Source organism: Salvelinus alpinus, chromosome 34 (assembly GCF_045679555.1).
Source record: "Salvelinus alpinus chromosome 34, SLU_Salpinus.1, whole genome shotgun sequence".
NCBI lineage: Eukaryota > Metazoa > Chordata > Actinopteri > Salmoniformes > Salmonidae > Salvelinus > Salvelinus alpinus.
The window spans coordinates 27,590,107-27,605,615 of NC_092119.1; the positions used below are offsets into that span (position 1 = coordinate 27,590,107).

Here is a 15,509-nt window from a genome sequence, read left to right on the forward strand (position 1 = left end):
AACTTTGATTGTACTCGATTGTATGTCTGGATAAAATATACCCCTGTGTCGTACTCAGACCCTTGCACAAACCTTTGGGGGGGGGGGGAGAGAGCAGGTGCTCAAGATAAAAAAGGGCAGCCCCCCATGGAAAAGGAAAATCAACTTTAATTATTCATAATTCTAAATTAAAAAACATACTAACTTCCTCTGTAACCAAAATGTCAACATTTACAGGCCTGTTTATTTTCTGCAACAACACACTCACTCATCACACATTTTAAGCAAGCTAGTGCCAGTGACTCCTAAGCCCAGAGAATTCTGTAAGTAGAATTCACTCAAATTTTGAATAAAGTAAGCATATAGATTGTTTCCATCACACAATCCTTTACAAAATCCACACGATAGTCAAATGTTAATAATTATTCAAGGATCCAACCAATAAATACGAATAATATTATTAATAATAATCATGACAATTACAATAGATCTGCAGCTTTACATCTAAATCAATTCACAAAGGTGTCATTTTACGCTGATGATTCATGTTTTCTTTTAAATCCACAGCTGGAATCCCTATACAGCCTCATAGAGGATCTAGATGCGTTTTCTTGCCTCTCTGGATTACAACCAAATTATGACAAATGTACTATATTACGTATTGGATCACCAAAAAATAAAAATGTTACATTGCCATGTAGTTTACCAATAAAATGGTCTGATGGTGATGTAGATATACTTGTAATACATATCCCAAAGGAAATAAATGATCTCACTCCAGTGAATTTTAATAGAAAGTTAGCAAAAATAGATAAGATCTTGCTACCATGGAAAGGTAAATACCTGTCAATTTGTGGAAAAATCACCCTGATTAACTCTTTAGTATTATCCCAGTTTACCTATTTGCTTATGGTCTTGCCTACGCCTAGCGAACAGTTTTTTAAATTGTATGAGAAAAATATTTGGAACGGCAAGCCAGACAAAATTGAACGGGCCTATTTATATAATGAATATGAATTCGGAGGACAGAAATGATTAAATATTAAGGCATTAGACCTATCACTAAAAGATTCAGTCATACAAAAGTTATACTTAAATCAGAACTGGTTCTCGAGCAAATTACTAAGATTGTCTCACCCAATGTTCAAGTATGGTCTTTTTGCCTTTATTCAGATTACAAGCTCACACTTTCAGTTATTTGAAAAGGAAATCATCTCCCAAATATCACTCTTCCTAAAACAAGCCATAGAAAGTTGGTTGCAATTTCAGTTTAATCCTCCAGAAACGACAGAACAAATAATGCAACAAATATTATGGTTAACTCAAATATACTAATTGACAAAAAAACTTTTTTTTTGACAAAATGTTTAAAAAAGGTATAATCTTCGTAAATGATGGAAATGTCTTCTCTACCCAAAATTACAACCAAATAATTGCAGCCTTGCCGCAAAAATGGAAGCGGAAAGTGGAAGGGGAAGAAGGTAAGGAACTTGTCTGTCAGCCTTGCATTAAAGAACATAATTGGTTAAAGAAAACTGTGATAAATAAAAAAGTATACCAGTTTCATTTAAGGACCAAAGGATTGACAGCCGTCCCATACAGATTGCAAAATAGTTGGAAAGAGACTTTTGATGTACCGATCCCATGGCATAGTGTTTATGAACTGATACGCAAAACGACACCGGATTCAAAACTTAGAATCTTTCAATTTAATTTATTATATAAAATTCTTGCTACCAATAGAATGTTAGTTATATATATGAGGGATACAATCTTCCCAGCTCTGCAGATTTTGCAGCGAAGAGACAGCATCATTAGATCATTTGTTTTGGTACTGTCCATTTGTAGCTTGTTTTTGGACACAGGTCCAGGAATGGCTAAAGGATTGCAATATTAACCTGGAGCTAACCTTGCGTTACTGGGTGATCTGAAAAGTCATAGTCAATCGATCAATAATATAATAATACTTTTAGCAAAAAGGTTTATTTTCAATTTACAGAAACAATGAGAATAGAAAGGTTCAGAACTTTTGTAAAACATCACAGTACAGTTGAACAATATATGGCAAATACAAATCCTATATGGATGGTGTTAAGAGATAGATGGGTGGTGTTGAATGGAGTTGAAGGATGGGACTAATAACAACTAATAATAAGATAACTAATAATGTAAACACACTGTATCCATAATAAGTATATAGGTTGAAGGTCGGGAGCTTTTGTGAAAGAGCACAGTTAGAAAGATATGGCATATAGAAGCAAACCGGATGGACATCAAGAAAATGATCAGAGAGGTTGAGAGTAGAAGAAGTTCAGGAGAAAAAACAAATAAAATATAATTATTGTAAAATTGACTGTGTCCATAAAATGTATGTAGTGGGTATAGGCTGGAAGTAGAGGCCTAGGCGTTGTTGTTCACTAGTTTGCTCCAATTAGGGAAGGGGTGGTGGGGTTGGAAAGTAATAAAGGGGAATATATTTTATAAAGGGTGTGTGTGTGTGTATGTATGTATATATATTTATATATATATATATTTATATGGTCCCGTGTGGCTCAGTTGGTAGAGCATGGCACTTGCAACGCCAGGGTTGTGGGTTCATTCCCCACGGGGGGACCAGGATGAATATGTATGAACGTTCCAATTTGTAAGTCGCTCTGGATAAGAGCGTCTGCTAAATGACTTAAATGTAAAATGTAAATATATATATGTATATGTATGTGTATATATATATAAAAACAAGGGGGATTGGAAGTGATGCAGACAATTACATTGATGGAAGTTACAATCTATCTGCAATATTAAGCTGATCTACCCCCCCCCCAAAAAATAATACTAAAATTAAAATTAAAATAAAAAAAATAATACTAAAATAAAAAAGTTAAAAAAACATTCACAGATCCCAGTGCACATTCCAACTGTCTAAACGATCCACCAGATGGAGACAAATAGCTGGGTGTCTTAGTATTTCTCATTTAGGTCTAGAGGATCATTGGTTCCTAGTGTTCAAATCCATTGTGGCTCTGCCCTCTGTCTTTGAGATGTTTTGCACCACCCCATATTGCTCTCCAACCCAACATTCTAAGGTTATCCACCTCCCGTGTGGCGCAGTGGACTAAGGCACTGCATCGCACTAGAGATCCTGGTTCGAATCCAGGCTCTGTCGTAGCCGGCCGCGACCGGGAAACCCATGGGGCGGCGCACAATTGGCCCAGCGTCATCCAGGGTAGGGGAGGGAATGGCCGGCAGGGATGTAGCTCAGTTGGTAGAGCATGGCGTTTGCAACCCCAGGGTTGTGGGTTCGATTCCCATGGGGGGCCAGTATGAATAAAAAAAAAAATAATGTATGCACTCACTAACTGTAAGTCGCTCTGGATAAGAGCGTCTGCTAAATGACTAAAATGTAAATGTATGAGCCCTGAACTGAGTCTACCACCCTTCATAATGTGGTATAGATGTGTCAGTCTGCATTGTAGTGCATGTTTAGTCTCTCCAATATAGAGTTTATGACAAACAAGGGACTCAATCGCATATCCCACATTCCCAGTATCCAGTTGGACTTTAAGCCCGATTGGGACTCACAAGCCCGAATACTAATTGGACAGATTGTGCTTGGGTAAAGTGTTTATTCTGTACCAGTTTCTTCTTAGTCAGACTTGAATGGACTATAATGTCCTTCAGGCTGAGATTACCCTGAACTTTTTCAAGGCCTCACAATCATTCAGAGTCTATTGAAAATTAGATTTTAATTCAGAGTTGAACGCCATGAATAAATTTACACAAATGGAACCACAGGGCTCGGATGGTTGTCCTTCGCTCTGCGCCGGGGCTGCTCGTGGTGGAGTTGGGTGTAGCTTCTTGGCTGGGCGTGTCCCCCGAGAACAAATGGTTAGAGTGTATACTGATAAATAATTATAGTCACACTCACACGTTAGAAATAAGCACTTTCCTTTGGTAGTGCTACTGAAAGTATTGTACAGGTGTCTTTTTCCCGGTGAAGGCAGCGGGTGGAGGAGCAGTGAGGCAGTCGTCCAGTCCAGAGGTCTGCAGTGGAGTCACAACCAATGTAATAATTCCCGTTCTCTATAGCTTGGGGCGTTTGTCAATTAGTTCGGGGACGGAGAGTGATAGGGAATTGGCAACCGCTGTCTCTCAATGTAGTCCAGCCAATCTGGGGATCACTATGCAAGCAATCAAATAGTTCATGCAATTCCATTTCACACGTGAGACTGTCAGAAGTTCGGTGAACGCAATCATGGTCAATAACACACAGCAGACTTGAGTGAATGGCCCTGCTAAATAGGGGATGATAGCAAAATAAATATATTTACAAAATAATACATATAGGAGCAGTCAGCATAGTCACCCGATTAGACCACAATCATCCCATTAAAAGGTGCAAATCATCTTACCAGTCACACCATTCATATAGTGAATGTTGCACACCACATGTGTGGTGTGTGGTACACTTTACCTTTGAATGGTGATTCAGAATCAGACATTGTACTGTGTGATACGCGACCCTTTCAATTATGATTTTGGACACTTTCAGCTGAGACTGAGTGTACATGTTCATCATAGAAGGCCAAAGTTCCAATTTGGGATTTTCAGAAAAAAATATACCAAACATTCAACTGGCATTACTATGCTTCCACTTGCTGCCTTGGCTACATGGGGTTGGGATGTATTTATTATTGTGTTTTTTAGCAACGAAAACGAGAGTTTCTATTGCACAGATTCACGTACTGATCCCTTTTGCTTTCACTTGGTTTTTATTCTTCTTCGGGGGAGGTTCATGGCGGACTACAACACACAAAGGTGTGTTGCTGCCACCTACTGGATGAGGTGATTCCAAGTGAATACACTGTAAATGTTGCATTATTCTTGTCAAATGATTTTTGAAACATGGTGACATGGTGAATAGTGAATACCTTTTGAAAGTATTATTTTAAAGTGGACAGGGATTTGCTGGCTTGTTGCTTCCTTGGGTTTTTGATCAACTATATGTATTTTATCTGATTCGTCATAACAATCCTTGTTTCAGAATTATGCAACAATGCCCACATTTGGCAAAACAAAAATCTTTATCCTAGGAAAGGTAATTCAATTGAGAGGCAAGGCTCTGAGGCACAAGAGGCATATTGTCCCTCAGTGCTGCACCTCCAGCTCTGAACCTCCTCAGGCCTAAAGGGAGGACCACAGTCTGGCTACAAGTGCTACCCAGACTAGCAGTGCTCAGAGGAGGAAAGGGGGAACCGTGGCTGCATGGAGAGTGATGAGGGAGCAGCTGCGCAACATCCTTGTGGAGAACATGCCCCCAACAGTAAAATCTATCTGCTCCGTGTGTAGGATCGAGCCAGCTATAATATGGGGGTGCACTGACTGTGGGGCTGAGACAATACTTTGCTCTGACTGTGTGGTGGCTACCCATAAAGACAAAAACATTGTCCACTACCTTGAGATCTGGCAGGTAATTATCATGTCTACTACCTGAAGATCTGGCAGGTAATTATCATGTCCATTACCTGGAGATCTGGCAGGTAATTATCATGTGCACCAAGTTTTCATTATATGATGTCTGAATTCTATAGTTCAATTTTTTATAATAATGATTTTCCATATATCTATCTGTATCAACCTGTATCTACCTAACTGTCACAATAATGATCAAATGTGAAAATGTGAAACAAATGAAATAGAACAAACAGCCTTAAGTAAGCAGTAATGTGGAATGGACAAAGAAGCAACATTAAAATTATGTTTTTGTAGGGTATTTATTTATTTACTGGTTGATTGTCTTCTACTTAGTGTGAGGTGGAAGAAATATAGTGCCAATACTATAGCTCAGGAAGAAGCATACTGCTTATATAGGGAATGAAAAGAGGTAAAAAGGTGGAGGAGAGGTGATTAGGGTGAGGGAACAGGTGTGGTGGAAAGGGCTGTGGCATAGGCTAATATTGGGAGCAATTGGAGTCCTGTTGGGACCAACCATATTTTCAGACTCCAGGAGAGACAGGGGAGGTCTCAAGCCAGATCCTGAAGTCGTGAGCTTGCTTGAATAGCTGCTGAGCCCATGGCAATTTAATCTGGAGAAGGAAGGATTGTTAACATCTAATTATAATCAACATCAAGTGGCTCTGTAACGCCTCATACACATTCACACATATACAGTGCATTGGGAAAGTATTCAGACACCTTGACTTTTTCCACGTTTTGTTACATTACAGCCTTATTCTAAAATTGATTAAATTGTTTTTTCCCCTCATTAATCTACACACACACCCCATAATGACAAAGCAAAAACAGGTTTTTAGAAATATTAGCCAATTCATTACAAAGTTAAAACGGAAATATCACATTTAGATAAGTATTCAGACCCTTTACTCAGTACTTTATTGAAGCACCTTTGGCAGCGATTACAGCATCGAGTCTTCTTGGGTATGACGCTACAAGCTTGGCACACCTGTATTTGGGGAGTTTCTCTCATTCTTCTCTGCAGATCCTCTCAAGCTCTGTCAGGTTGAATGGGGAATGTCGCTGCACAGCTATTTTCAGGTCTCTACAGAGATGTTAGATCGGGTTCAAGTCCGTGCTCGTGAATGAAATTCAGAGACTTGTCCCGAAGCCACTCCTGCGTTGTCTTGGCTGTGTGTTTACGGTCGTTGTCCTGTTGGAAGGTGAACCTTAGCCCCAGTCTGAGGTCCTGAGCGCTCTGGATCAAGAATCTCTCTGTACTTTGCTCTGTTAATCTTTCCCTCGATCCCAGTCCCTGCCGCTGAAAAACATCCCCACAGCATGATGCTGCCCCCACCATGCTTCACTGTAGGGATGGTGCCAGCTTTCCTCCAGATGTGACACTTGGCATTCAGACCAAAGTGTTCAATCTTGGTTTATTCAGACAAGAGAATCTTGTTTCTCATGGTCTGAGAGTCCTTTAGGTTCCTTTTGGCAAACTACAAGCGGGCTGTCATGTGCCTTTTACTGAGGAGTGGCTTCCGTCTGGACACTCTACCATAAAGGCCTGATTGGTGGAGTGCTGCAGAGATGGTTGTCCTTCTGGAAGGTTCTCCCATCTCCACAGAGGAACTCTGGAGCTCTGTCCGATTGACAATCGGGTTCTTGATCACCTCCATGACCAAGGCCCTTCTCCCCCGATTGCTCAGGTTGGCCGGGTGGCCAGCTCTAGGAAGAGTCTTGGTGGTTCCAAACTTCTTCCATTTAAGAATGATGGAGACCACTGTGTTCTTGGGAACCTTCAATGCTTCAGAAATGTTTTGGTACCCCTCCCCAGATCTGTCCCTTGACACAATCTTGTTTTGGAGCTCTACGGATAATTCCTTTGCCCTCATGACTTGGTTTTTGCTCTGAAATGCACTGTCAACTGTGGGACCTTATATAGACAGGAGTGTGCCTTTCCAAATCATGTCCCATAAATTGAATTTACCAGAGGTGGACTCCAATCAAGTTGTAGAAACATCTCAAATATTATCAATGGAAACCGGATGCAGCTGAGCTTAATTTCGAGTCTCATAGCAAAGGGTCTAAATACTTATGTAAATAAGCATTTTTTTATACATTTGTAAAAAAATCTTTAAATCTGTTATATATACCATTATAAGGTATTGTGTGTAGATTGATGAGGAAAAACATTTATTTAATCAATTTTAGAATAAGGCTGTAACGTAACAAAATGTGGAAAAAGGGAAGGGGTCTGAATACTTTCCGAATGCACTGTATGATGGAAAATTACAGGAAAATGGAGGAAAACATAATGTTATCATAACTGTTGTAGTTAATGCAGGGCCCGCCCCACCATACGTCCTTACCCTTCCAAATTAAATTTGACCGAGACTCGTGCCGACAGAAAACCAAGTAAATCTCAGATAAAGTATTCGAGTGAGCGAAACAGCGTCTTACTATATGTAGCCTGATGCTGTCTAGCCCACAATAGCCAAGACGCTGTTTTGCTCTCTCTGATGTTTTCTCCAACCACTTGCAAATTGAACAAAAGTTGGCGGGTACACAGTGCAGTCTTCGGATGCTAGAATTATTTTGGACGAACGTGCGAAGGTAACCTACTTTTTGAAGTGATTCGTTTGACAATCAGATGAAAACATCATGACTGGTTGTGTTCATACCACATTAAATTACATTTGTTAAGATAAATGACATGTCTTTACTATAAAAGCCATGAAAAAAAACATGTCCGCCTATGGAAATCAATTGCCCTTCCCAATGGTTATTTCTGAGGCCGGCGCTGTGTTAATGTATTCAAGGCACCAGATAATCTATATATAATAATAATAATCTGTACCAATATAGAGATTGGTGCACTGAGTGATGAGTCTTGTCCGAACCATAGGCTGAACCCAATTTGCGGTTGGAAGCCATCTGCTCTGCTGAAGCGTTCCAACTCTAAGGACACACAAAGTCAGTAATCCATCACATGATAAACACACTACTGTAATTTCATCAGTGATACAATCAGTAATATTATCAGCCAGATTCACTAGGACAAGAGAGGGATGCTCACATTAACATCAAAGCAGTGCTAATGCGCAATATACATTTAAGGCAATGATCCTGCATTTTGTTGCATTTACAGTATACGCTGCAAACAGTATGTCAGCTAAATCGGAATTTACCTTTAAATGTAATTCAGCATTAGCCCTGAACTACAAATTGAATCGAGCCCTTAGTGAAAAATTGACTTTAAGCTATTATACGTAATTGAACCAATAACAAAGGGGTCACCTAATATTAATAATATGTCAATCTCTCCACAAAGAGGGACTTGGGAAAATAACAACTGGCCTAGAACAGGGCAGCACGGCTGGCCCTTAAATGTACATGGAGAGCTAACATGAATAATATGCATGTAAATCTCTCATGGCTCAAAGTGGAGGAGAGATTGACTTCATCACTACTTGTATTTGTGAAATGTACTGACATGTTGAATGTACTGAACTGTCTGTTTGAACTACTGGCACACAGCTCGGACACCCATGCATACCCCACAATACATGCCACCAGAGGTCTCTTCACAGTCCTCAAGTCCAGAACAGATTATGGGAGGAGCACAGTACTACATAGAGCAATGACTACATGGAACTCTATTCCACATCAAGTAACTGATGCAAGCAGTAGAATCAGATAAAAATACACATTATGGATCAGCGGGGTCTGTGAAGCAACACAATCATAGGCACCGACACATGCATATACACACAAGATAACATACGCACAATACAAAAATGTACACATTGATTTTGTGTTGTAGTTACGTGGTAGCGGAGTAGGGGTCTGAGGGCACACAATTAGTGTTTCGTGAAATCTGTTGTGAATTACCCGTAACAGATTCCCTTCATATCACTCACCCTGTCTGAAGGTCTCCCTGTTGAAGAGCATCACAGGATCCACATCACGCTCCATCACGTGCATCTCATCCCCCGTGCCGCCCATCCAGGAGACTATGGCTTGGCTATGCCGTTCAGCATAGATGCCTTCCTCCCTAGAGCTTAAAACCACTCCACCCTCCATGAGGGAAAGCAGGTTGGAGAGGGTTGAACGGTCAGAGGAGATGGGAATGGTGTCGGGGGGCTTTGGGAGAGAGATGACGGGGATCCCATCCATCATCAGGGAGAAGGGCTTGTAGGCAATTCTGACATCACTCCCCATAACCTCATGACTAAGTACCTCCTCTTCGCAGTACTCCACTGAGACAAGAAAAGAGTGCTGGGCTGGGGAGAGAGAGAGTGACAGAGGGACATAGAAAGAGAGGGAGGAGAGAGAGAGAGGGAGGGAGGGAGAGACAGAGAAATAGAGAGAGAGAGAGAGAGGGGGGAGGAGAAGGAGAGAGAGAGAAAAAAATAATTTCAATGAGCAGTCTCGCAGAAGAACAGCTCCTGACTTTTTATAACAGATTTGCGACATGAACATTATAAAATTAGCACAAAAAAAGTATAGTAATGAAATTGTACAACTGAAGCTAATTCCAAAACGCTATATACTCATTTTGAGCATTTCCCTCAAAAGATCAGACATGGAAATAAACACATAGACACAGTCCTTAAGCTGTTCAACATCAGAAATTCATAGGCCCAAAATAATGAAAATCAAAACACTCTTAGATAACATACTGAATATTAGTGTGTTCTGTACCTTGGAATCTGGCCTCTCTGTCAGCCATTGAAGGGCAGGTGGATTCAAAACCTCTAAGGACTGCTTTTAAACACGCGCTGGAGTTTTTGAAATGCATTTTTTCATGTAAAATGATTAGTTAAGGGGAGTGTTTCTCTCTCAATCCTCTCTTGTCAGGTGAAGGCCAAGGCCTTGCTCACTCTCTCTCCCTTCTCCTCCTCTTATATACATCTACATGATGTATTGTTACACCATGTAGGAGCAGTATAGACCTAGTCTGTTCATTATATACATCTACATGATGTATTGTTACACCATGTAGGAGCAGTATAGACCTAGTCTGTTCATTATATACATCTACATGATGTATTGTTACACCATGTAGGAGCAGTATAGACCTAGTCTGTTCATTATATACATCTACATGATGTATTGTTACACCATGTAGGAGCAGTATAGACCTAGTCTGTTCATTATATACATCTACATGATGTATTGTTACACCATGTAGGAGCAGTATGGACCTAGTCTGTTCATTATATACATCTACATGATGTATTGTTACACAATGTAGGAGCAGTATAGACCTAGTCTGTTCATTATATACATCTACATGATGTATTGTTACACCATGTAGGAGCAGTATAGACCTAGTCTGTTCATTATATACATCTACATGATGTATTGTTACACCATGTAGGAGCAGTATAGACCTAGTCTGTTCATTACATACATCTACATGATGTGTTGTTACACCATGTAGGAGCAGTATAGACCTAGTCTGTTCATTATATACATCTACATGATGTATTGTTACACCATGTAGGAGCAGTATAGACCTAGTCTGTTCATTATATACATCTACATGATGTATTGTTACACCATGTAGGAGCAGTATAGACCTAGTCTGTTCATTATATACATCTACATGATGTGTTGTTACACAATGTAGGAGCAGTATAGACCTAGTCTGTTCATTATATACATCTACATGATGTATTGTTACACCATTTAGGAGCAGTATAGACCTAGTCTGTTCATTATGTACATCTACATGATGTGTTGTTACACCATGTAGGAGCAGTATAGACCTAGTCTGTTCATTATATACATCTACATGATGTATTGTTACACCATGTAGGAGCAGTATAGACCTAGTCTGTTCATTATATACATCTACATGATGTATTGTTACACCATGTAGGAGCAGTATAGACCTAGTCTGTTCATCATATACATCTACATGATGTATTCTTACACCATGTAGGAGCAGTATAGACCTAGTCTGTTCATTATATACATCTACATGATGTATTGTTACACCATGTAGGAGCAGTATAGACCTAGTCTGTTCATTATATACATCTACATGATGTATTGTTACACCATGTAGGAGCAGTATAGACCTAGTCTGTTCATTATATACATCTACATGATGTATTGTTACACCATGTAGGAGCAGTATAGACCTAGTCTGTTCATTATATACATCTACATGATGTATTGTTACACCATGTAGGAGCAGTATAGACCTAGTCTGTTCATTATGTACATCTACATGATGTATTGTTACACCATGTAGGAGCAGTATAGACCTAGTCTGTTCATTATATACATCTACATGATGTATTGTTACACCATGTAGGAGCAGTATAGACCTAGTCTGTTCATTATATACATCTACATGATGTATTGTTACACCATGTAGGAGCAGTATAGACCTAGTCTGTTCATTATATACATCTACATGATGTATTGTTACACCATGTAGGAGCAGTATAGACCTAGTCTGTTCATTATATACATCTACATGATGTATTGTTACACCATGTAGCAGCAGTATAGACCTAGTCTGTTCATTATATACATCTACATGATGTATTGTTACACCATGTAGGAGCAGTATAGACCTAGTCTGTTCATTATATACATCTACATGATGTATTGTTACACCATGTAGCAGCAGTATAGACCTAGTCTGTTCATTATATACATCTACATGATGTATTGTTACACCATGTAGGAGCAGTATAGACCTAGTCTGTTCATTATATACATCTACATGATGTGTTGTTACACCCTGTAGGAGCAGTATAGACCTAGTGTGTTCATTATATACATCTACATGATGTATTGTTACACCATGTAGGAGCAGTATAGACCTAGTCTGTTCATTATATACATCTACATGATGTATTGTTACACCATGTAGGAGCAGTATAGACCTAGGCTGTTCATTATATACATCTACATGATGTGTTGTTACACCATGTAGCAGCAGTATAGACCTAGTCTGTTCATTATATACATCTACATGATGTATTGTTACACCATGTAGGAGCAGTATAGACCTAGTCTGTTCATTATATACATCTACATGATGTGTTGTTACACCATGTAGCAGCAGTATAGACCTAGTCTGTTCATTATATACATCTACATGATGTATTGTTACACCATGTAGGAGCAGTATAGACCTAGTCTGTTCATTATATACATCTACATGATGTATTGTTACACCATGTAGGAGCAGTATAGACCTAGTCTGTTCATTATATACATCTACATGATGTATTGTTACACCATGTAGGAGCAGTATAGACCTAGTCTGTTCATTATATACATCTACATGATGTATTGTTACACCATGAAGGAGCAGTATAGACCTAGTCTGTTCATTATATACATCTACATGATGTGTTGTTACACCATGTAGGAGCAGTATAGACCTAGTCTGTTCATTATATACATCTACATGATGTGTTGTTACACCATGTAGCAGCAGTATAGACCTAGTCTGTTCATTATGTACATCTACATGATGTATTGTTACACCATGTAGGAGCAGTATAGACCTAGTCTGTTCATTATATACATCTACATGATGTATTGTTACACCATGTAGGAGCAGTATAGACCTAGTCTGTTCATTATATACATCTACATGATGATTTGTTACACCATGTAGCAGCAGTATAGACCTAGTCTGTTCATTATATACATCTACATGATGTATTGTTACACCATGTAGGAGCAGTATAGACCTAGTCTGTTCATTATATACATCTACTTGATGTATTGTTACACCGTGTAGGAGCAGTATAGACCTAGTCTGTTCATTATATACATCTACATGATGTATTGTTACACCATGTATGAGCAGTATAGACCTAGTCTGTTCATTATATACATCTACATGATGTATTGTTACACCATGTAGGAGCAGTATAGACCTAGTCTGTTCATTATATACATCTACATGATGTATTGTTACACCATGTAGGAGCAGTATAGACCTACAGTAGCTAGCTACTTATTTAGATTTAGTTTGACTTAATTTAGTTTGACTTTAACTGCCTTAAATGTGCTGTAGTAAACATTTTTTATTCGCACTAATCAATCAACACTTTATTGTCTTTGTATGTCTCAATATAATAGTATTATTTAATTCAATCCATTTAAAATAATCTTTGTCTGAAAATAAAATATGATCCTCAACTGCGTTTCCCCTCCAGTCAGCAGACGGCGATGTGCGTCTTTCAGGCGATGCTGCCAGCGTGACGTATAATCTAGTGGACGGTTCTTCATAAACAGCTCGTCAACCACCTCGGTAGCTTGCTAGCCAACATAGCCGAAAGATTCAAGCTATTTATACTCTTTCGGTGTATATTAGCTGCTGTGTTTTAGACACACTTCTGTCGTATCTACTTTTTAGCCTATTTAATTTAATATTACGTTATTTTGTATTAGTCAGCTATAGTAGCTGGCTGGTTAAGTTAGCACTAGCCTTGTCGCTTATGATAGCTAGCTAGCTAACATCCCCGAACATGAGCTCCCTAAACTACCCCCCTCCTGTTAAAGAAGAGGCGGTCTGCTGGACGGAGAAAGAAGCTCTGGGGCTGAACATTGTTGTGAAAGAGGAGGAGGAAGAAGAGGATGTCACAGTAAAACAAGAAGTAGAGGGTGAGGTTGTTACAGTGAAAGAAGAAGAGAAAGACGTTACAGTGAAAGAAGAGGAAGAGGCGTTCAGAGTGAAAGAGGAAGATGATGTTACAGTGAAAGAAGAGGAGGAAGAGAAAGAGGAGGATGCAGTTTTTGGTGTGAAAGAAGAGGAGGTTGGAGATCTGTTTAACACCAGTAAGTACCGTCTCTGCAGTCGTTGAACCAATGTGCAGTAAAGGGTTTCTACACTTTAATGTTGTTCTGTAGGAATGGCTGAAGCTACACTGTAACGTGTAAAACATCAAGAGTGGACCATCAACAAAACGTTAATTGATCAAATGCATCCAATGACAATGCCTGAAATACTGTACTCCTCCTATAAACAAACACGGTATATCCTCAAAACATAGTTAAAACTAGAATGTTGATATAATGGATGGTTGCATTTCTCCAGCCCCATCCCTCAGCTTTTTACCGAAACAGGCAGGGAGTACGCTTTGTTATTGTTTCTACTGCTGATTGCTGCCCCCGTTACTCCTCAAGGTCCAAGGACTGTATGTTATTTTCAGAGGTAGACTGGCTCTGGCAGCTAAAATAGTCAAATATTCCATCTAAATGTGAATCGATTCTCAATTGCGATACATTTCTAGAAACATAAATCGCTGTACTTTCATATCACATCAAAATAATTTCACACAATACTTTAATATCACATCAAAATAAGTAACCAGTCGCAATACCCCAAACGGTAAACCAAATTAGTTTCTCGTAATTTCACCTTCCTTTAGGCTTCTTTTTCTTCTTTGGACTTTATATGGCGGTTGGCAACCAACTTTAAGGTGCATTACCACCATCAACTGGACTGGAGTGTGGACCTCAGTTCATCTTTCAATCACCCACGTGGGTATATACCAAGAGTCATGAAGAGGGCACAACAAAACCTTTTCCCCCTCAGGAGACTGAAAAGATTTGGCATGGGTCCCCAGATCCTCAAAAGGTAATACAGCTGCACCATCGAGAGCATCCTGACCGGTTGCATCACCACCTGGTATGGCAACTGCTCGGCGCTACAGAGGGTAGTGCTTACAGCCCAGTACATCACTGGGGCCAAGCTTCCTGCCATCCAGGACCTATATAATAGGCGGTGTCAGAGGAAGCCCCCCCCCCCCACTGTCTGTTATTATCTATGCATAGCCACTTTAATAACTCTACCTACATTTACATATTACCTCAATTACCTAGACTAACTGGTGCCCCCGCACATTGACACTGTACCAGTACCTCCTGTATATAGTCTCCACATTGACTCTGTACCGGTACCCCCTGTATATAGTCTCCACATTGACTCTGTACCGGGACCCCCTGTATATAGTCTCCACATTGACTCTGTACCGGTACCCCCTGTATATAGCCTCCACATTGACTCTGTACCGGGACCCCCTGTATATAGT

At 39.7% G+C, this 15,509-nt stretch overlaps 1 protein-coding gene across 1 annotated transcript; it reads right to left on the bottom strand.

Moving 5' to 3' along the window:
- Positions 1–5,742: 5,742 nt before the first annotated feature.
- On the bottom strand, positions 5,743–10,697 carry LOC139563594 (interferon regulatory factor 8-like). Its single transcript, XM_071382382.1, has 3 exons — positions 9,354–10,697; positions 8,291–8,391; positions 5,743–6,062 (listed from the first exon to the last, which is right to left on the bottom strand). Exons 1-3 carry the CDS (start codon positions 9,913–9,915, stop codon positions 5,973–5,975), a joined length of 753 nt encoding a protein of 250 aa, XP_071238483.1. The 5' UTR covers positions 9,916–10,697; the 3' UTR covers positions 5,743–5,972.
- Between the last annotated feature and the right edge of the window lie 4,812 nt (positions 10,698–15,509).

Excerpts from the sequence above, each read along its gene's own strand:
- LOC139563594 (XM_071382382.1), bottom strand. The coding sequence starts at position 9,915 with ATGTTCATGTCGCAAATCTGTTATAAAAAGTCAGGAGCTGTTCTTCTG. Across the intron at positions 8,392-9,353 it reads CAGGGAGACCTTCAGACAGG|AGTTGGAACGCTTCAGCAGA; the intron begins GTGAGTGATATG and ends GTGTGTCCTTAG. Across the intron at positions 6,063-8,290 it reads GTGCACCAATCTCTATATTG|ATTAAATTGCCATGGGCTCA; the intron begins GTACAGATTATT and ends TTCCTTCTCCAG.